Source organism: Triticum aestivum, chromosome 5B (assembly GCF_018294505.1).
Source record: "Triticum aestivum cultivar Chinese Spring chromosome 5B, IWGSC CS RefSeq v2.1, whole genome shotgun sequence".
Taxonomy (NCBI): Eukaryota; Viridiplantae; Streptophyta; class Magnoliopsida; order Poales; family Poaceae; genus Triticum; species Triticum aestivum.
The window spans coordinates 66,089,111-66,111,735 of NC_057807.1; the positions used below are offsets into that span (position 1 = coordinate 66,089,111).

The 22,625-nt window shown below is 43.8% G+C and overlaps 1 protein-coding gene and 1 long non-coding RNA gene across 38 annotated transcripts; both read left to right on the forward strand.

Moving 5' to 3' along the window:
• The first annotated feature begins 486 nt into the window (after nucleotides 1-486).
• Nucleotides 487-10,019, forward strand: LOC123110442 (uncharacterized). Of its 37 annotated transcripts, none has more exons than XR_006453411.1 (16): nucleotides 554-1,173; nucleotides 1,294-1,434; nucleotides 1,764-1,882; nucleotides 2,852-2,958; nucleotides 3,715-3,777; nucleotides 3,895-3,997; nucleotides 4,108-4,328; nucleotides 4,789-4,919; nucleotides 4,999-5,131; nucleotides 5,601-5,684; nucleotides 5,782-5,968; nucleotides 6,085-6,128; nucleotides 8,120-8,206; nucleotides 8,343-8,466; nucleotides 8,726-8,882; nucleotides 9,799-10,019. XR_006453411.1 is itself a non-coding variant. In XM_044530958.1 (6 exons), the coding sequence occupies exons 1-5, from the start codon at nucleotides 1,020-1,022 to the stop codon at nucleotides 3,994-3,996; spliced, it is 588 nt and encodes a 195-aa protein (XP_044386893.1). In that variant the 5' UTR covers nucleotides 487-1,019; the 3' UTR covers nucleotides 3,997-4,328; nucleotides 4,789-4,920. The 37 variants fall into 37 exon arrangements, 1 of the variants encoding a protein (XP_044386893.1); XR_006453406.1 differs by having other exon boundaries at nucleotides 555-1,173; nucleotides 8,306-8,466; XR_006453396.1 differs by having other exon boundaries at nucleotides 519-1,173; nucleotides 6,680-8,466.
• Nucleotides 10,020-10,169: 150 nt separating this feature from the next.
• On the forward strand, nucleotides 10,170-10,887 carry LOC123110444 (uncharacterized). Its single transcript, XR_006453422.1, has 2 exons — nucleotides 10,170-10,504; nucleotides 10,593-10,887. It is a non-coding gene; the product is annotated as an uncharacterized lncRNA (long non-coding RNA).
• Nucleotides 10,888-22,625: the final 11,738 nt, after the last annotated feature.

The window sequence follows — 22,625 nt, forward strand, 5'->3', positions numbered from 1 at the left end:
TACAGTCCCTCTAGAGGATATGAAATACCAACTTAAGCTGTGGTTTTCTTTTTTTTACATCTCTGTCTGTAGACGTTCTGCGAACTCTGTGACACATGAACTTGCCAATATTGGTGGCCTGTGTGAACCAGACCAATGCTTGGTTTGGGAGACTGATGTACCTGCCCGTGTGGGCGAATGTGTTGTGGGCGATATGCCTCACCACAGTTAAGTAATGAAGCTTTTGCTTTCCCTAAAAAAAATCTCTACGAAGGTATCCCTGAGAGTAAAGCAAGTTGGTCATCATGCATTAGAAACTAAATTAAAGTCTGACGGTTTACCAAAAGCAACCTGCTAGTCTAACATATAAAAGCTGCTAGAGTACCCGCCCATCCAGCGCCATCGCGGATTCAGATTCATCCTGCCCGCACGGTTCGCGTCGCTGGCCCTGGTAAATGTACTTTCCGTCGCGCTGGTAAAGATCGGGTCACTCGTTATTTTGTACGCCACGTGATCGAGGTAGGAGCAGCTGACGGGTGGGCTAGGCTTGCGCGCGGGCCAGGCTCGCAGCGACAGGGTCGATGCGCGCTTCTGTCGACGAAAAGGAGAGGCGGGTCGCTCGTGGGCTAGGCCCAGTGCGGATGGATCGAGCTGCGAGGTGAAAACACCACCAATCCCGTGCGTCTTCGAGCAGCCAATCCAGCCCCGCTCCCCTCCCTCTCCACGGCGCCGCCGCCTCCTCCCCTTCTGCCCTGCTCTCCACCGCGCTGCCGCCTCCTCCCTTATGCTCCCCACCGCGCCGCCTCTTCCTCCCCTTCACTGTTCTCTCCAGCGGCGGCAAAGATCTGGCGGCAAAGGGAGACGACGAGGGCGCTCGATCCGATCTGCTGAAGACAAGGAAGGAGAGGAGGGAGAAAGAGAGAGGAAAGAGGAGAGGGAGGTGTGGTGGCGGATGAGAGAGGGTCACCGGAAGGAGCGTGACGACCTGCAGGCAAAGGGCGGCGGCGGCGCCGCTCGATTTGATCTGCGGGAGAGAGAAGATGAGAGGGGGAGGAAGAGGGAGAGAGAGAAGGAAGGAGAGGAGAGGAGAGAGAAAGAGAGAGGAGAAAGGAGAGGAGGGGGGCGACGGCGGTCGGGAGAGGATCACCGGAAGGAGTGTCGCCGGCTCATCGTCTTTCATACCTACCCATGCAGGTTCGTCCTCTTTCCTTTATGTACTCCCCTTTTTTGATTAGTGAAGCCGCAACTAAATGTTCCTCTATCTATCCCCTGTCCTCACTGGCTTATTTTCATCCCTTTGTCTCATGGATGAAGCTGCCGGCTGTAGGGGTGTTGCAAGGAGTTAGAGGTCGTGCGCTGGCCGGAGCAGCAGGAGCAAGGATATGGCCGCCTCTCTTCTCTGCCACGGTTCCCTCCTCTTCCTTCAGCTCTCGAGATGTCGACCTGCAGGTTAAGGTGCTTGTGTCTCAACCATCTTCCTCCCTGTATCCTCACATTTTTAATTTCTGATTCGTGTGTCACCATAAGGCTAGAGTTTGTTCGTGTGTTGTTTATGCTCGGGTTTTATCTCCACAAAAGATGGCCCACACTACTTTAGAAGGAACTGCTGCTGTCCAATTTAGTGTTATGTTTTCTAGCTCAAGCATTGTTTCAGTTTCTATGGCCCAGGCTCCAAGTGAGATTAATTCTTTCATTTTGTTTGTGCTAATGTGAGTGATTTATTTCTCATAGAAACAAAATTCCGATTGATGTACTGACAAATGTGTATGGCATACTATTTTTAGGCAAACCATTGTTTGACAACAAATATGCGGAGGCGTTTTTATGAATGTGCATTTCACCTGAATCTGGAGAGCTATTTTATCTGTCGCGGACATTTTTGGTGGAATTCAATGTTTAGCAGGTATTCTTGGCCTCTATATTTCCCTATCATGTGTATTTAACAAGTATTCAGTGATTCTCGATTTTTCCTTTTTAATCTATGAATGTAATTCTTAATGTGATGGTAAATGTATTATACATTTTTTGTCGAGCAAATATTGATTCATGCCATGCATGTTATGGGCGGGTTTAAAAAAAGCCATCCTGGTTGTAGTGTGAAAGCTTTAATCAAAGTTGTTTTAGTTACCCAGCCTTCTATTTTGATTGCTTTTGTATGATTCTTGAAAACAGAGTGTGGGTTGTGTTTATCAATAATATGCTTCAGATGTTAGTTCTGTTGCCAAATGATCTAAACTTGATTTACCCACTTCTAGAACATAAAAGAATATGGCATTTACCTTCCATGGATTTACTTGAACGATTGTACAAGTACCTCGGCTTGGTTTATTTCCCATCTCCAATTATTAATTGTTTGCCAAGATATTTTTATGGTGTTCTTACTCCTGATTTACTGACATGTTTGATTTGTAGTCTCTTAGTATATAATCAAGTAGTTGTAGCTAAACAAACGTATATCTTGCCATGCTTTGGTGAAAGTATTAAAGTTTGTCTCTGGTTTTACTTTCCATGTGCTACCATACCTATGCTTTATGTAGTTAATTAATAAACTCTCTTTAAATATGATGTTCCCAAGAGATCAGAAGGTTCATGGGGTGATCTTGTAGCTGAGTTGAAAGTCAGAGGGTTTGTGCTATGGGTGATAAGGAATGGTCATAACCTTATTTGTTGGAATATTGCCGAAGATGATCCAAGCTAATTATTTTAGGCACTTGATCTGTTATATTGCCATAAACTGATTTTGTACTACGCGAACATGAGGATCTTTTAGCAGTTAGCCATGTCAAAAACAGGATATATGTCAAACATCTAATTTGAGATGAAGTTGTCCTGCTCAATTAATTTATAGTTTTCTGGATGTTTTGGTTTTCAGCTTGGGAGCAAGTAGAAATACCTGATTTGATGCTCATGCTTCCAATTTTTCACATTTCGCGAGAGCTAGGCGTACTTCTCGATGACCTTGCCGTCTCCAACCCATCCGTGGGTATTTCAACTCCCCTTCTGTTTTTTTATTTTTCTGCGCACATTTGCTCTACTCTCACTTTGCCTGGTATGCTCTCATTTTCTTAGATTTAGATTTGCTTGTTCTATCTCCTCCCATTTTCTATTTGTTGTTCTTTTCTCTGTTTTTAATTTGGTTTTTTACATCCTATTTATTTATTCTTTTTGGCTTTGACATAATGAATGGATTATTGCTTTATTTGGCCTTTATTATATTGTTTCCCATCTACTATATGGTTCACTTTGCTAGCTATAAAAAAAGCATTATGGGTTACTGCCTGGTGGACCTCTGAATAATTTTTTCACCTCAGCTTGATTGACAAGCTCACCGGCAGGAAATGTAGTATGAGATGATTTTTTTAAATTTCTCTAGCTTTTCTTATTGGTATGTACAGAAAGGACAAAGTCTTGTATACTTAATATCGAGTCTTATTCATCTGTATTTTTGGAATACCATTGAAAATCTTGAATTACTTTTGCTTTGATGGATAATCTATCACTAAACAGAATATAGCTTCCATCCTTCACACATAGAGACTAATTTAGTACTTCGGTTTTGGGCTGTCCTATTTTCTATGTGGTCGAACAGGAAAGCTAAATGTACAGTTTATTTGCTCGGCACCATTTACTGTGCCACATAGAAGTACATCTTTTTCTTATTTTTTCTAATGCAATCATCAATACAGTACCTTGGTTAACCTTCCCAATTTTTTTCTCTTTTTGGTCATACATTAGGATTATTATGGATTTTCTGAAGGTGGTGGTGGGGGTTGCACGGCATGTTCCGTCTGGTTTCAGGTGTGTGCTGCACCTGAAAAAATTTCTCGGGTTGTCTCTCTTCGTATTTCCACCTTAGTTGTGATATTTTATTTATTGCTAATTATTTGAGTTAGTGTACAATCATATATTTGTCAGCCATGGCTCCTTAGAGAGCTGGACATGCTTGGTTGGAGTCGTCGTCGTCCTGGTTGGGGAGATGAGCATGCTTATGCTTATCTAACATATAAAGCCTCCTAGAGTACCATGTCTATGAACTCATCTCCATGCTACTATCCTTCTATAAACTGGGGGTATCCATGTGTTTCTAATAAGGCATTTTCCATTCTTTCTTTTTCAATTCTGTATCAGTAGTTCCGAGGAAGCACTCAACCTAGACGTCGCCCCTAAATCACTGCTGCCACCGCTTGTAAATTGTGTGCCCCGCCGAGGGCATTTTAGTCTTTTCAGCGGGCCAAAAAGGCAGGCAGCGCGGGCAGGAGCGAGACCGCACAGACTGCGTCTTCCCCACGAACCCTTTCCTGTTTGAAGAGGTGGCCTTTTGTGTGGTACTCAACTGCTATCCCAGGAAGGTAACTCTTTCCTGCTTGTTTTTTGATTTTTCTGCTCAATCCACACTTTAGTTTATGTTTCTTGGTGTGCAATGTGCTCAATCTACCTTTTTTTTACCAATTTTGGTTGATGGTCGATCGAGAGGTGGTAGATACAGATGTAAGAAGAGGGGTGCATATTCTGGCTTACTACAGAAAATAACTCTATATGAAGATTAATTGTAAGGATGTGATGCTTCAAGGAAATAATATGTGCATAATTAGGTCTGCTGCTTTTAATAGACATGTTGATATGGCTATTGCTTCCTTTCATGCTTCACCGGCGTCGATGCCACCAACCACAAGTTACTCCATCTTGTGATAATGTTTTTGGATTACAGAGCTTGTAAAGGGCAATTGATCTTCTTCATTGGTTTCACTGGCGTTGTATGTTGCCAATATGAATTGACAATAACTCACATTCTCTATTTTCTCTTTTCAGGGGACATTCCAAAGATATGAAGGGATAGCCTTTCGTTAAAAACCTGGTCTTTTGTTTGAAAGGGTCTAACTTTTACTGTGAACTACTTATCATGATCTTATTTTGAAGTGATGGATTTTTACAGATATTAGGTACTTCACTACTTATCATGATTCTATTTTTTGGTCTCATGTCCTGTCATCTCACATTATAATTTTGGTGTTCTAGTAGGCAGTGCTTGACTTCGGTGGCGTCGCCTTCTGGCAGGTCACGGGGTTAGAGCACAGGAACCTGACACGGTGTTCCAAACTCAGGCGGTCATGGTCGACCAGATGTCGAAGGGCTTGGTAGCAACTCTCACGGAGTAAGAAAATGCCTGCAAATGCTCATTTCTCATATGCCTGCCCACTCCTCCCTTTCACGAACCTTTCTTTTATTTTTGCAATGTGTAGCTCTGAGAAAGAAATAAGAGGAATAAGTTATGGCAAGGTTTTGGTGAAGAGTATTATTTCCCTAGCTTGTGAAAATTTTGGCCTCGCTCTGACGTTGATTTCATAATTTGTGGTTACTGGTAAATACATGACGTTGGTAAATGATCTCTTTGTGATTGTTTGTGTGTATGGTATGCTATTTTAGTTTAGATTCTTCACCATCATTAAAGTTCCATAGATCATTGAGCCTTAGTTTCTTCAAACCAGCCTTGCAATCTCCATGTTTCTTCTGGAAATTGAACCACATTACCATTTCTTCTTCAGAAAATGTTCTATTTTGGTCTTTTGCATCATCATGTTGTTCTGTCTTTTCAGCCAATTAACGAGATTTAAATGTTCCAGGAAAGAGAACAAGTTTTCAAGAGATTCAGTGTAACTGGAAATTGTCAGACTCACCGGAGGTATTCAGGATTACAAATTTGGCAGGTAACATTTCAACTCTAACTATATGAGCTGCCATTAGTTACCTAATATATTTTCATGCATTTCTATGCCTGATTTGTTCTTTCCATTTGTGCTGCAGATGCTGTTGCTTGCAAACCCTAGGCCTGGTTCCTGGACTTGGTCGGCCTCCTCGGGGGATGTAGCTGCGCTCCGGTGTCGACTCCTCGACCAATGACGCTCCATCCCAACCCCACCAATCTTCACCGCTGCTTGACGACATGGAGCTGAACACCGCTGCAACCATGGTGGCGCCACCTCTGACCAAGGTGCCCTCATGTCACCTCTTTTTTCTCGCGTCCAGTACATGCTTGGAAGACGAGTGCAAGCCTTCCTTGCCAAAACCATTAATTAACTGATCACCATTTCCATCAAATTTCATCAGGGATTGCGACGCCAGCAAAGCAAAGGAAGATCCGCAACAAAACTGTATGTGGACTGCTCCGTTACTATTTCTGCTAGAAATTCTGATGTATATGTATAAAATCTGTTAGTTGTGCGCCACATGCCGACTTGAGTAGATCAGATCAGTTGCCTAAGTAGATGAGTTGTCATACACCCAATAGATTTTCTGCTTGCCCATGCCTTTTGCCAACCCGTGTACAAGCTAGCTACTAGATCAACTGATTGATTGTTCTGGTTCAGCACAACACACATCAAGTAAAGGAACCTCCGTACCAAATTCATACAGACTGCTCCCTTATAATTTCTGCTCTAAATTTCATCAGGGATTGCGACTCCGTGTTAGGTGTGTGCTGCTTGTCGTATGTCAGATCGTTGCCTAAGTAGACTTTTTTGACGATGGAACATGCACGTACGTTTGACCAATTGCTAATTCCTGCTGGCCAATGGCCTTGGGCGAAACGAAACATGCACATACTCTTGATTCAATTGTTCCTGTGCATCACAACATGTCTGAACACCAGATTATTTTTCTCAGTGACTAGGATTTATATAGGTAAATTTTCTTTTATTTATAGTTGCAGATTGCATATATTAGGACTTGCCAACTAGGCATCCTAACACCGGCTACAACTTGGACTCGCAAACTACATCAACAGGCATGTATAGGAGTTTGGAATATCCAACATTTTCTTCTTTTTATTTACTTCATCCAATATCTGGGAACTAAATGTGGTTCTAGATTTGATCCCCCATGTGACTTTGAAATAAATTTTCATTACCTATGCATCTTCAATTAGTTTTTAGTTCTGTTCTCTATACAGTTTGCACAGAATAATATGTTAATGTTAGATAATTATTTATTATTTGCACTAGCAATTTTAGTTCTCCCTTCCACAATACAAACAATCCAGGAAGGCGATTTGCTTTAGTTTAGGATTTTTTTAACAAAGATTCTTTGTCAAATTATGCACATATCATATTCTTCGTTTTAGTTGTCTACTGCTGCACTGTTATATTTGGGTTTCAGATATTTTATTTTGTATATTGATATCTAATCCCTACAAATTTTAGTCTCTTACCTTTTGTTTGCTCTGAGGTCAGGTGTAGTTTTTCTTTTGTATGGCAAATGAAATAGATTCCTCAAGAAACAGGAAAACGCTACTGAACTAGACTGATATGCTCATAATATGCTAATATGAGATTGATCGATTTACAGTGAACTATAGTAATGGTAGCAACAATTAAGTAAGTAATGGGGACCTCCTATTGTCCTGCGATGCCTGTTGGCAAACATAAGCAAGAACTACAGTAATGGTAGCAACAATTAAGTCCCTGGTACAATGGTGATGTGCAATGCTTGAATTCTACTTTCATAGTCCGAGATACAATGTCTACTGTAGGTATTGCATGTTATTACCTCTTCCAAATTAAGAAGTCATTTGAATAAACTTGATGGACCTCGATTATTAGATGTTCTGTTTTGCAGGTTAATATAAGGTTTAGAAACTAAGACTGCTGTAAAAAGAAACATGTTCTGATTCACTCACATGCAAACCCTCCTAATTCCATCCCTCAAACCTCGTGTAACATATTTCTAGCGCATATAGGTGCTTATTTTCTATGTTTTCTACATTTTTGGAGTTTCCATAAATTTAGTTTGTGCTACGGATAATACATGGTAGTATATTAAGTTTGAATTCATGATCATGTTCTCTCGTCTGCTATATAGATTTTAGTTTGACCTGCATAAATCACTTGAAGAGAGGGATAAAAGGAGAGGGAGAGAGATGCATGTTGTGAGGGAGCAAGCCCATCAATTCTAAATATGATCCATGTGCTGAGAAATTTCTATTTAATTCAATTGTACGGTTAGTATGTTCATACTTGATATACAAGCAGTTTTGTACATGAAGAATGCATGTGCGGAGAGAGGTTTACTTAGGGCAGCTCAAATCCCATCTTGAGCTCTAATATCTCTGTTATTAATTTTGATTTGATTGTGTACGTTCACACAGCTGCAAGGTTAATTCACTGGTCTGTACTTCAAACTTGATTGTTGAATTGTACTAAATTCCATACTCGGTCTTCCGGTGGCCTCCCTGGTGTGTTTCTCCCCGCATCATATTCCTCTAGCTACTAACCCTGTTTCCAGCAAGCTCTGTTGCCGTCAGAATGAGTCAATGAGGTTTGTTAATTTGCAGGGATGTGACATCTAAATATGTATTCTTGCCATCGCAGCAAAAAAATTGAGATATCTCATATATTGGCAAAGCTAATGCCTGAGAGGGAGCTACCAAACAAGCATGCTTTATATTTGGGACGTGCAGGCTGGGAGGATCATTGGTAATTGATCCTATCAAAGGTAATTATTCATTCCAGGAAAGTGAAAGCTTGGGTGTAGCTACCAGAGTTCCATTGAAGAAAATGATAATATACTTGCAATGTATTTCACTTGATTGAAACGGTTTACTTATTTATTTGTTGCATGCCACACCAACATTTTATTCCTGTAGGTAAAAATAAGAAAATGAGTGCTGATGTGTGTCACTCCAGTTAGTTTTTCCCCAGGTTTCTTTGATATACTGAAATGCTTATATTCATTACTTTGTGCAACTTTGAAGGAAGGTGCGATCTCCAGCCTGAAGGAATGGCTGGTTGATTCAGCTATAGGAAGCAATCCTGTTCTGCGATTGATTGCTGGAATCGTATTTATGCAAGAGCAAGACTACACACGAGGCTGTCAAGCACACACACACACAACAGAAGAACTCTGGACATGTTAGTTTTCTTTTTCTGTATGCCTTTAGATGGTTCAACCTTTCATTAGTGAATTGATTGTTGCAAATCCGTACTCAAGAGTGCCTTCTAAAGATGGTGTATATATTTCAGTTCTTTAGTGTCCCACCCAGTAGCTCCCTCCGACGTTGTCTTTACATTATTTATTCTCTGTGAAATACCCCTTTTAGCTTTCCTGGCACATCATGTTGCTCTGTAAAAAAATTGTATCGATAATTTCCATTGCCATTTAGTAGTTCTGAACTTGGAGAGACTAACTCTAATAATATTCGGTAGTAGATGTTTTTCGTTCCTTTCAATGAACATACCGGTTCAAAATTTTAAGATATGTTTTGCTTAGTATAGCTAAAGGTTGGGAATCATTACAGAGAAGAAAAAGAAAAAAGGATTTTGCGCAAGATGAATGGACTCTTAATTTCTCATGCCGACTGTATCTGGTATTGCCACTGTAGGTTACACACTTCACCCAGTGCACCTATCTACATTCGTCTATTTTATTAAATGTAGAGGAGAAGAAACTTCGGTTGTGTCGTTCAATGTGTACCAGGATATCAGTATTCAGATCAGTGATTTTCAGTTCTTTGTGCTCTTGCTTCTATTTCAGTGTGTATATTTTGGAACTTGGTTAAGTAGATTAGTTTTTCCCATTGTTTTCTTTAAACACAAATGTCGTACGCATACTAGACTAACCACTTTGCCACATCGGAAGGAATTTTATAGGTCATGCAGCTCGATTCGGTAGTTAAAAATGCAATAATTTTACATATTATTCACGGCACTATGGGTTCAGATAATTTTATTTGTTAATGTTTAACTATTGCAATTATTTATTAAGAAGATTATATGTATATACAGGCTGATTTGTTTTTATTTATCCATATACAACATCATGTCTCAGTTCATCATCTTCTGACACTGGAAGAGGATGCACTAAGTTATAAAGTAATAAAGTAAAACATGGATTTCACTTACTTGAGAGAAGATCTGGCCATCACATTGACACTGCTACGTACCAGACTAAAGTTCAACAAATGATCATTCATCATCTTCTGATCATGGTCTTTGCCGTTTATGATGCCAATTTTGGAGATACCGTTTGTTCAACTACATACTAATGCAGGCAAGTTTTCCCATTCTTTTTTTCTTTTCCATTTGGTTAAGGACTATATATATAGTGTTACCTTAGTGGCAAATTTGTACGGTTCATAATAATCAATTTGTAGCCTAGCTTCCAACACTTGCTTACAGTGTCTTTCTCTTTGTCACCAGTACGCCGTGATGGAAAACGGTAAGATTCCAACAAAAGTTCTTCTGGATGCTATTATGCAATAGGTTGACCTTCAAGCGCAGGTTACTCAACAGACAAGGCAAGCACCATTGGTCTTGAGTCAAGTGTTCAGTTCTATCCATCTGAGTACCGGTTGAATAATGGAAAGTATTGATGACTACACTCGGAGCAAGCCTTGTCGCGACGCTGCAAGTGTTGCCCCCCTCCTCCCAAAGGGCAAGGTGAAGGAAGGTGCCTGTGTGGTTCTTCTGCAGCTCGCAGCGAGGATTGTTGTGTCCAACCTGCACAAGAATGCCAAGAAGTCCTTCTCGAAGACGTAAGCCACGACGCATGTTTCTGCCATGATTTCCTTCAGTTGGATTTCGTGGATTTAGGTGTTGAAAAATTATGGGCTGTGGATGCAGGATTAAGGACATGTACAAGCACTACAACGAGAGATCTGGGTTGCTTCTTTGTGGCTTCCAAACTTGGAAATGTTTGTCTGAAAGTTAGTTTAGTTTCTTTTTTGTGGATTCATAGCTTCTCACATGTACCATCCTCTTAGACATTTAGGTTTCCAAAGAAATTAAATGAAGATATGGTGGTATGGTCTCAATAGTACAACTTAAAGCCTTTCATGTTTTATACTTTCTCTGAAATTTGCTCTTGAAGAATCATGTATCTATGTTAGATCCGGTGAGAAAAGGCGGCTTCCAAGCAGAGGATGCAGGAGTGTTGGCCACACTTGGTTTTTGACTTGGGTGTCTAAATATTCTCACAATACTTGGCTCCCTTTCGGCCTTTGCGCCATTGGCGCAACGAGTCATCTAGTAACTACAAAGACCAAACACGTACATTGGCGCATATACCAAGAAGAGCGTCGTGGCATCTCCTGCCAAGCTGAAGAGAGCGCTTTGCCGCGAGTCAAGTCTGATTTAGACCCTGAGGTTGTAGAGCTCGACAGAAATGAACCTCCACGTGTAAGGCCAACTCTACCGCGCGACCCTATCATGTCCGCCCCCGTCCGTTTGGGGTAAAAGGGACAAATGAGACGGTCCAGCGCGCGGGCGCAAACGGACTTTTGTCCGCTTTGTGTCCGCTTTCGACCCATCCGCGGACCAAGTTTGCGCCGTTTTTGGGGTGAAACGGACACCACGCAGACGCGCGGGTTGTCTGCGCGTGTCCTCCCCTGGCCCGCCCGTCGGTGGCACGGGACGGGCCTTTTTCTATCCGCCCCCCTCCCTCCCTCCCTCCGGCCGCATCCACTCCACTCTTCCCCTCTCTTCCCCTCGCCGCCGCCGGCCGCCCGCTGCCATTGCAGCCGTGCAACTCGGACGTGCGCTTGCCCAGCCCCTTCCTCTCGTCGCCGCCGAGCTACCCAAGCACGGCCACCTTGTTTGCGCACCGGCCGGCCGGATTTGGGGCGGATCCGGTCGGTCTTGAGCTCGCCCGGCTATGAGAGGCCGGCCCGCGCCATGGACTGGTCGGGCACCTTGCCGGAAGGCCCTGGCAGGGCCGCAAGGCCACATGCAGGCAGTGGCTCGTCCTCTAGCCGCTCGGATCTGCACCATCGGTGGTCCGCCGGCAGATACGCGAATGGCAGCCGGCCGGGCTCGATGCTTGCCCAAAAGCTCGTCGGCGCACCGTTGCCCCTCATCAAGTGCGACCACTGCCCAAGGGTGGTCGTGCGCCGCGTGTCTACAACACCGAAGCATCCGGGATGGGTGTTCATCAAGTGCTTAAACGATGGTGTATGTGCTCTTTTAGCTTCGGTTTGTGTTCCTGGATTAGACTAATGGTGCTAACTTTAAGTTTTATTGTGTAGTACGGATGCAAGTTTTGGTATTGGGAAGAAGAGTACATCGATATGTTGATAGAGCGAAATGTAGTGCATGTTCGTGCACTTTTAGCTAGCCTAGAGGCTTTAGATGAGACAAGTGCACTTGTTGCTAGATTAGAGGCTAGGCACGATACTACGTGCGAATAAGCAACAAGGCATGATACTACGTGTGAGGAAGCAACGTCGACTTTTGGCTTGAAGAAAAAAGTGTTGGGTAACGTAGTAATTTCAAAATTTTCCTACGCACACGCAAGATCATGGTGATGATATAGCAACGAGGGGAGAGTGTTGTCTACGTACCCTCGTAGACCGAAGCGGAAGCGTTGACACAACGTAGAGGAAGTAGTCGTACGTCTTCCCGGTTCAACCGATCCAAGCACCGTTACTCCGGCACCTCCGAGTTCTTGACACGCGTACAGCTCGATGACGCACCCTCGATCTCCAATCCAGTAGAGGTTCTGAGGGGGAGTTCCGTCAGCACGACGGCGTGGTGACGATCTTGATGTTCTCCTGTCACAGGGCTTCGCCTAAGCACCGCTACAATATGATCGAGGTGTAATATCATGGAGGGGGGCACCGCACACGGCTAAGGAACGATCAATGATCAACTTGTGTCTCCTAGGGTGCCCCCCTACCCCCGTATATAAAGGAGGGAGGGAGGAGGTGGCCGGCCCTAAGGGGGGCGCGCCATGAGGAGGAGGAAACCTACTCCAAGTAGGTTTCCCCTCTTTTTCCTTATCTTATTTGGAGGGGGAAGGAAGGAGTACTAGTAGTAGGAAGGAGTACTAGTAGTAGGAAAGGAAGAGGGGGAAGGAGAAAGGAAAGGGGGGGCCGGCCCCCCTCCCCAATTCGGATTGGGCTTGGGGGGGCGCCCCCTTCCCTTGCTCCTTCTCCCTTCCTCCTACATGGGCCCAATAAGGCCCATATACCTCCCGGGGGGTTCCGGTAACCTCCCGGAGCTCCAAACTTTTCCGGAACCTTTCCGGTGTCCAAATATATCCGTCCAATATATCAATCTTTATGTCTCGACCATTTCGATACTCCTCGTCATGTCCGTGATCATATCCGGGACTCCGAACAAACTTCGGTACATAAAAATACATAAACTCATAATATAATTGTCATCGAAACCTTAAGCGTGCGGACCCTACGGTTCGAGAACCATGTAGACATGACTGAGACACATCTCTGGTCAATAACCAATAGCGGGACCTGGATGCCCATATTGGTTCCTACATATTCTACAAAGATCTTTATCGGTCAAACCGCATAACAACATACGTTGTTCCCTTTGTCATCGATATGTTACTTGTCCGAGATTCGATCGTCGGTATCCAATACCTAGTTCAATCTCGTTACCGACAAGTCTCTTTACTCGTTCTGTAATACTTCATCTCATAACTAACTCATTAGTTACATGCTTGCAAGGCTTAGGTGATGAGCATTACCGAGAGGGCCCAGAGATACCTCTCCGACAATCGGAGTGACAAAACCTAATTTCGAATTATGCTAACTCAACATGTACCTTCGGAGACACCTGTAGTACTCCTTTATAATCACCCAGTTACGTTGTGACGTTTGGTAGTACCCAAAGTGTTCCTCCGGTAAACGGGAGTTACACAATTCTCATAGTTACAGGAACATGTATAAGTCATGAAGGAAGCAATAGCAGAATACTAAACGATCAAGTGCTAAGCTAACGGGATGGGTCATGTCAATCACATCATTCTCCTAATGGTGTGATCCCATTAATCAAATGACAACACATGTCTATGGTTAGGAAACATAACCATCTTTGATTAATGAGCTAGTCAAGTAGAGGCATACTAGTGACTATATGTTTGTCTATGTATTCACACATGTATCATGTTTCCGGTTAATACAATTCTAGCATGAATAATAAACATTTATCATGATATGAGGAAATAAATAATAACTTTATTATTGCCTCTAGGGAATATTTCCTTCAGTCTCCCACTTGCACTAGAGTCAATAATCTAGATTACACAGTAATGATTCTAACACCCATGGAGTCTTGGTGCTGATCATGTTTTGCTCGTGAGAGAGGCTTAGTCAACGGGTCTGCAATATTCAGATCTGTATGTATCTTGCAAATCTCTATGTCTCCCACTTGGACTTGGTCCCGAATGGAATTGAAGCGTTTCTTGATGTGCTTGGTCCTCTTGTGAAATCTGGATTCCTTTGCCAAGGCAATTGCACCAGTATTGTCACAGAAGATCTTCATTGATCCCGATGCACTAGGTATGACACCTAGATCGGAAATGAAGTCCTTCATCCAGAGTCCTTCATTTGCTGCTTCAGAAGCAGCTATGTACTCCGCTTCACATGTAGATCCCGCTACGATGCTTTGTTTTGAACTGCACCAACTTACAGCTCCACCGTTTAATATAAACACGTATCCGGTCTGCGATTTAGAATCGTCCGGATCAGTGTCAAAGCTTGCATCGACGTAACCATTTACGACTAGCTCTTTGTCACCTCCATATACGAGAAAACTATCCTTAGTCCTTTTCAGGTATTTCAGGATGTTCTTGACCGCTGTCCAGTGATCCACTCCTGGATTACTTTGGTACCTACCTGCCAAGCTTATTGCTAAGCATACGTCAGGTCTGGTACACAGCATTGCATACATGATAGAGCCTATGGCTGAAGCATAGGGAACATCTTTCATTTTCTCTCTATCTTCTGCGGTGGTCGGGCATTGAGTTTGACTCAACTTCACACCTTGTAGCACAGGCAAGAATCCTTTCTTTGCCTGATCCATTTTGAACTTTTACAAAATTTTGTCAAGGTATGTGCTTTGTGAAAGTCCTATTAAGTGTCTTGATCTATCTCTATAGATCTTGATGCCCAATATGTAAGCAGCTTCACCGAGGTCTTTCATTGAAAAACTTTTATTCAAGTATCCCTTTATGCTATCCAGAAATTCTATATCATTTCCAATTAATAATATGTCATCAACATATAAAACTAGAAATGCTACAGAGCTCCCACTCACTTTCTTGTAAATACAGGCTTCTCCAAAAGTCTGTATAAAACCATATGCTTTGATCACACTGTCAAAGCGTTTATTCCAACTCCGAGATGCTTGCACCAGTCCATAAATGGAACGCTGGAGCTTGCACACTTTGTCAGCACCTTTTGGATCAACAAAACCTTCTGGCTGCATCATATACAATTCTTCTTCTAGAAATCCATTCAAGAATGCAATCTTGACATCCATTTGCCAAATTTCATAATCATGAAATGCAGCAATAGCCAACATGATTCGGACAGACTTAAGCATTGCTACGGGTGAGAAAGTCTCATCGTAGTCAACCCCTTGAACTTGTCGAAAACCTTTTGCAACAAGTCGAGCTTTGTAGACAGTAACATTACCATCAGCGTCAGTCTTCTTCTTAAAGATCCATTTATTCTCAATGGCTTGCCGATCATCGGGCAAGTCAACCAAAGTCCATACTTTGTTTTCATACATGGATCCTATCTCAGATTTCATGGCCTCTAGCCATTTTGCGGAATCTGGGCTCATCATCGCTTCCTCATAGTTCGTAGGTTCATCATGGTCAAGTAACATGATTTCCAGAATAGGATTTCCGTACCACTCTGGTGCGGATCTTACTCTGGTAGACCTACGAGGTTCAGTAGAAACTTGATCTGAAGTTTCATGATCAATATCATTAGCTTCCTCACTAATTGGTGTAGTTGTCACAGGAACCGGTTCTTGTGATGAACTACTTTCCAATAAGGGAGTAGATATAGTTATCTCATCAAGTTCTACTTTCCTCCCACTCACTTCTTTCGAGAGAAACTCCTTCTCTAGAAAGGATCCGAATTTAGCAACGAAAATCTTGCCCTCAGATCTGTGATAGAAGGTGTACCCAATAGTCTCCTTTGGGTATCCTATGAAGACACATTTCTCCGATTTGGGTTCGAGCTTATCTGGTTGAAGTTTCTTCACATAAGCATCGCAGCCCCAAACTTTGAGAAACGACAACTTTGGTTTCTTGCCAAACCACAGTTCATAAGGCGTCGTCTCAACGGATTTTGATGGTGCCCTATTTAACGTGAATGCGGCCGTCTCTAAAGCATAACCCCAAAATGATAGCGGTAAATCGGTAAGAGACATCATAGATCGCACCATATCAAGTAAAGTACGATTACGACGTTCGGACACACCATTTTGTTGTGGTGTTCCAGGTGGCGTGAGTTGCGAAACTATTCCACATTGTTTCAAATGTAAACCAAACTCGTAACTCAAATATTCTCCTCCACGATCTGATCGTAGAAACTTTATTTTCTTGTTACGATGATTTTCTACTTCACTCTGAAATTCTTTGAACTTTTCAAATGTTTCAGACTTGTGCTTCATCAAGTAGATATACCCATATCTGCTCAAATCATCTATGAAGGTGAGAAAATAACGATATCCGCCACGAGCCTCAACATTCATCGGGCCACATACATCTGTATGTATGATTTCCAACAAATCTGTTGCTCTCTCCATAGATCCGGAGAACGGTGTTTTGGTCATCTTGCCCATGAGACACGGTTCGCAAGTACCAAGTGATTCATAATCAAGTGATTCCAGAAGTCCATCAGTATGGAGTTTCTTCATGCGTTTTACACCGATATGATCTAAACGGCAGTGCCACAAATATGTTGCACTATCATTATCAACTCTGCATCTTTTGGTTTCAACATTATGAATATGTGTATCATTACTATCGAGATTCAATAAAAATAGACCACTCTTCAAGGGTGCATGACCATAAAAGATATTACTCATATAAATAGAACAACCATTATTCTCTGATTTAAATGAATAACCGTCTCGCATCAAACAAGATCCAGATATAATGTTCATGCTCAACGCAGGCACTAAATAACAATTATTCAGGTCTAAAACTAATCCCGATGGTAGATGTAGAGGTAGCGTGCCGACCGCGATCACATCGACTTTGGAACCATTTCCCACGCGCATCGTCACCTCGTCCTTAGCTAATCTTTGCTTAATCCGTAGTCCCTGTTTCGAGTTGCAAATGTTAGCAACAGAACCAGTATCAAATACCCAGGTGCTACTGCGAGCATTAGTAAGGTACACATCAGTAACATGTATATCACATATACCTATGTTCACTTTGCCATCCTTCTTATCCGCCAAATACTTGGGGCAGTTCCGCTTCCAGTGTCCAGTCTGCTTGCAGTAGAAGCACTCAGTTTCAGGCTTAGGTCCAGACTTGGGTTTCTTCTCTTGAGCAGCAACTTGTTTACTGTTCTTTTTGAAGTTCCCCTTCTTCTTCCCTTTGCCCCTTTTCTTGAAACCAGTGGTCTTGTTGACCATCAACACTTGATGCTCCTTTTTGATTTCTACCTCCGCGGCTTTCAGCATCGCGAAGAGCTCGGGAATAGTCTTGTTCATCCCTTGCATGTTATAGTTCATCACAAAGCTCTTGTAGCTTGGTGGCAGTGATTGGAGAATTCTGTCAATGACGCTATCATCCGGAAGATTAACTCCCAGTTGAATCAAGTGATTATTATACCCAGACATTTTGAGTATATGCTCACTGACAGAACTGTTCTCCTCCATCTTGCAGCTGTAGAACTTATTGGAGACTTCATATCTCTCAATCCGGGCATTTGCTTGAAATATTAACTTCAACTCCTGGAACATCTCATATGCTCCATGACGTTCAAAACGTCGTTGAAGACCCGGTTCTAAGCCGTAAAGCATGGCACACTGAACTATAGAGTAGTCATCAGCTTTGCTCTGCCAGACGTTCTTAACGTCGTCAGTTGCATCAGCAGCAGGCCTGGCACCCAGCGGTGCTTCCAGGACGTAACTCTTCTGTGCAGCAATGAGGATAATCATCAGGTTACGGACCCAGTCCGTGTAATTGCTACCATCATCTTTCAACTTTGCTTTCTCAAGGAACGCATTAAAATTTAACGGAACAACAGCACGAGCCATCTATCTACAAACAAACATAGACAAGCAAAATACTATCAGGTACTAAGTTCATGATAAATTTAAGTTCAATTAATCATATTACTAAAGAACTCCCACTTAGACAGACATCTCTCTAGTCATCTAAGTGATTACGGGATCCAAATCAACTAAACCATGTCCGATCATCACGTGAGATGGAGTAGTTTCAATGGTGAACATCTCTATGTTGATCATATCTACTATATGATTCACGCTCGAACTTTCAGTCTCCGTGTTCCGAGGCCATATCTGTATATGCTAGGCTCGTCAAGTATAACCTGAGTATTCCGCGTGTGCAACTGTTTTGCACCCGTTGTATTTGAACGTAGAGCCTATCACACCCGATCATCACGTGGTGTCTCAGCACGAAGAACTTTCGCAACGGTGCATACTCAGGGAGAACACTTCTTGATAATTAGTGAGAGATCATCTTAAAATGCTACCGTCAATCAAAGCAAGATAAGATGCATAAGGGATAAACATCACATGCAATCAATATAAGTGATATGATATGGCCATCATCATCTTGTGCTTGTGATCTCCATCTCCGAAGCACCGTCGTGATCACCATCGTCACCGGCGCGACACCATGATCTCCATCGTAGCATCGTTGTCGTTTACGCCATCTATTGCTTCTACGACTATCGCTACCGCTTAGTGATAAAGTAAAGCAATTACAGGGCGTTTGCATTTCATACAATAAAGCGACAACCATATGGCTCCTGGCAGTTGCCGATAACTTCGGTTACAAAACATGATCATCTCATACAATAAAATATAGCATCATGTCTTGGCCATATCACATCACAACATGCCCTGCAAAAACAAGTTAGACGTCCTCTACTTTGTTGTTGCAAATTTTACGTGGCTGCTACGGGCTTAGCAAGAACCGTTCTTACCTACGCATCAAAACCACAACGATAGTTTGTCAAATAGACTCCGTTTTAACCTTCACAAGGACCGGGCGTAGCCATACTCGGTTCAACTAAAGTTGGAGAAACAGACACCCGCTAGTCACCTGTGTGCAAAGCACGGCGGTAAAACCAGTCTCGCGTAAGCGTACGCGTAATGTCGGTCCGGGCCGCTTCATCCAACAATACCGCTGAACCAAAGTATGACATGCTGGTAGGCAGTATGACTTATATCGTCCACAACTCATTTGTGTTCTACTCGTGCATATAACATCAACGCATAAAACCTAGGCTCGGATGCCACTGTTGGGTAACGTAGTAATTTCAAAATTTTCCTACGCACACGCAAGATCATGGTGATGATATAGCAACAAGGGGAGAGTGTTGTCTACGTACCCTCGTAGACCGAAGCGGAAGCGTTGACACAACGTAGAGGAAGTAGTCGTACGTCTTCCCGGTTCAACCGATCCAAGCACCGTTACTCCGGCACCTCCGAGTTCTTGACACGCGTACAGCTCGATGACGCACCCTCGATCTCCAATCCAGTAGAGGTTCCGAGGGGGAGTTCCGTCAGCACGACGGCGTGGTGACGATCTTGATGTTCTCCTGTCACAGGGCTTCGCCTAAGCACCGCTACAATATGATCGAGGTGTAATATCATGGAGGGGGGCACCGCACACGGCTAAGGAACGATCAATGATCAACTTGTGTCTCCTAGGGTGCCCCCCTACCCCCGTATATAAAGGAGGGAGGGAGGAGGTGGCCGGCCCTAAGGGGCGCGCCATGAGGAGGAGGAAACCTACTCCAAGTAGGTTTCCCCTCTTTTTCCTTATCTTATTTGGAGGGGGAAGGAAGGAGTACTAGTAGTAGGAAGGAGTACTAGTAGTAGGAAAGGAAGAGGGGGAAGGAGAAAGGAAAGGGGGGGCCGGCCCCCCTCCCCAATTCGGATTGGGCTTGGGGGGCGCCCCCTTCCCTTGCTCCTTCTCCCTTCCTCCTACATGGGCCCAATAAGGCTCATATACCTCCCGGGGGGTTCCGGTAACCTCCCGGAGCTCCAAACTTTTCCGGAACCTTTCCGGTGTCCAAATATATCCGTCCAATATATCAATCTTTATGTCTCGACCATTTCGAGACTCCTCGTCATGTCCGTGATCATATCCGGGACTCCGAACAAACTTCGGTACATCAAAATACATAAACTCATAATATAATTGTCATCGAAACCTTAAGCGTGCGGACCCTACGGTTCGAGAACGATGTAGACATGACTGAGACACATCTCTGGTCAATAACCAATAGCGGGACCTGGATGCCCATATTGGTTCCTACATATTCTACAAAGATCTTTATCGGTCAAACCGCATAACAACATACGTTGTTCCCTTTGTCATCGGTATGTTACTTGTCCGAGATTCGATCGTCGGTATCCAATACCTAGTTCAATCTCGTTACCGACAAGTCTCTTTACTCGTTCTGTAATACTTCATCTCATAACTAACTCATTAGTTACATGCTTGCAAGGCTTAGGTGATGAGCATTACCGAGAGGGCCCAGAGATACCTCTCCGACAATCGGAGTGACAAAACCTAATTTCGAATTATGCTAACTCAACATGTACCTTCGGAGACACCTGTAGTACTCCTTTATAATCACCCAGTTACGTTGTGACGTTTGGTAGTACCCAAAGTGTTCCTCCGGTAAACGGGAGTTACACAATTCTCATAGTTACAGGAACATGTATAAGTCATGAAGGAAGCAATAGCAGAATACTAAACGATCAAGTGCTAAGCTAACGGGATGGGTCATGTCAATCACATCATTCTCCTAATGATGTGATCCCATTAATCAAATGACAACACATGTCTATGGTTAGGAAACATAACCATCTTTGATTAATGAGCTAGTCAAGTAGAGGCATACTAGTGAATATATGTTTGTCTATGTATTCACACATGTATCATGTTTCCGGTTAATACAATTCTAGCATGAATAATAAACATTTATCATGATATGAGGAAATAAATAATAACTTTATTATTGCCTCTAGGGCATATTTCCTTCAAAAAGGAGGGTGCAACGTCGTGCCTCCTCCACAGATCAACAATGAGTGCATTAAGAAGGCGCTAACCCAACTCAAGGAAGCAGTTATGGAAGTTGGGTATCTTGTCAAATGTATTCTTGTGGTTCTTGTTTTCTTTGGTCTTGCTTTACTAGTCAAAATGTGATGATGTATTGTCATGTATCAAAAATAAATGATAAAAAAAGTTTAAGGACTTGCAAAGAAATATATGCGAACAGGATGAGGCAAATGGATGCGGCCGCGCGCTGGGCGCACGGCCACCGCATCCCAGGACAGGTCCGAACACGACCCCAAATCCCTATCCAAATGGACAAAATCCGGACAAAACGGACGTCCGTTTGGGATCGCGCGGTGGAGTTGGCCTAAATCCCTGAAATTGGTACCCTGACCTCATCAATCTCGGTCGTTTTCAACCTTGAGGCTGTATCCAAACAGGAGGATTGCTACGTTGCATCGGGATAGACCGGGATTGACCGGGATCGGTGAGTGAACGGTCATTTGCGAGCGGGTCCCACGAAATTAAACCCGGCTCTGTAGCCATGCACCTCTTCCTCGCTCTCGCTTCTACTTTTGACGCCGTGCTGGCTCGAGGAGGTCGCCATGGCTGACTCCTGCTGCAGCTCGGCGGGCATGGCGAGGGCTACAGCTAACATGCGAACTTTTTTTTTAATCCGCAAAAACGTCTAAGAGCGCCTGTTGAGGGCTCTTCCTTCTCCCGGCAGGCACAGCATCCCTTGTGTGCGGCATCGCGCAGGTGCGGCGACGGCGACCGCAGACGAAAATTTCTTTTACGTATCCGCGACAACGTCTAAGAGAGCACCGGTTGGGGGCTGAGGCTCTTCCTCCTCCCGGCGTGTCCTGCGTGTGCGGCATCCCGTTGTCTTCCTCACGACCCGGTTGCGGAGGTTGCCGGACCCAACCACCGAGGAGGAAGTCGTGGCCATCTGGTCAGCCGCGTCAAGCTCTGTCGCAGCACCCTCTCACTTCACGCTCGTGCCCGGACAAGGCAGCAACTGGTGGTCACGGCGTGGCGCATGGCAATCCTGCCAGTTCATATGCTCACCGGTGTGTAGTCCATCTCTACTGATTGCTAACTGCTTGCCGCTTGCTAGGCGGCTAGCTATTGTTGTGAGCTCACTGCTACCATCTGCATGTTGTTGATGTTTCTAGCTTGTTGTGGTGCATGGCCGGAGCCGAACCAGACCAGCATCTCCCTCACGTTCACAAGATTATACCTCGGCCTAAGCAACAAAGCAGTGGAGCTCGCACAGGGTTCCAACTCACAAGCCGTAGCGGAGCTCGCACAGCAAGCGCTGGAGATCGTTATCGTTCACGGAGGGGTGGCGCAGCTCTAGGCGGACGAGGCACAAACATAGGCAGTGGAGCTCTTACAGGCAGCGTCGATAGCCGCCGGCTCGCACGTGAGCACGGCCACGGCATGGGATGAGTACGTGCATCACGGTGGCCCTTGGGCTGTTGCCTGTCATACTATTTTTTTTGGTCAATAAAATATGTACAGATCGAGTACTACGGCATGCCATTAATTTCCCGTGTACTGGTCAAAGTCAACAACCCAGCCTCTTGATGCCACGTCATCAAATCCACACCTAAAACGGTTGA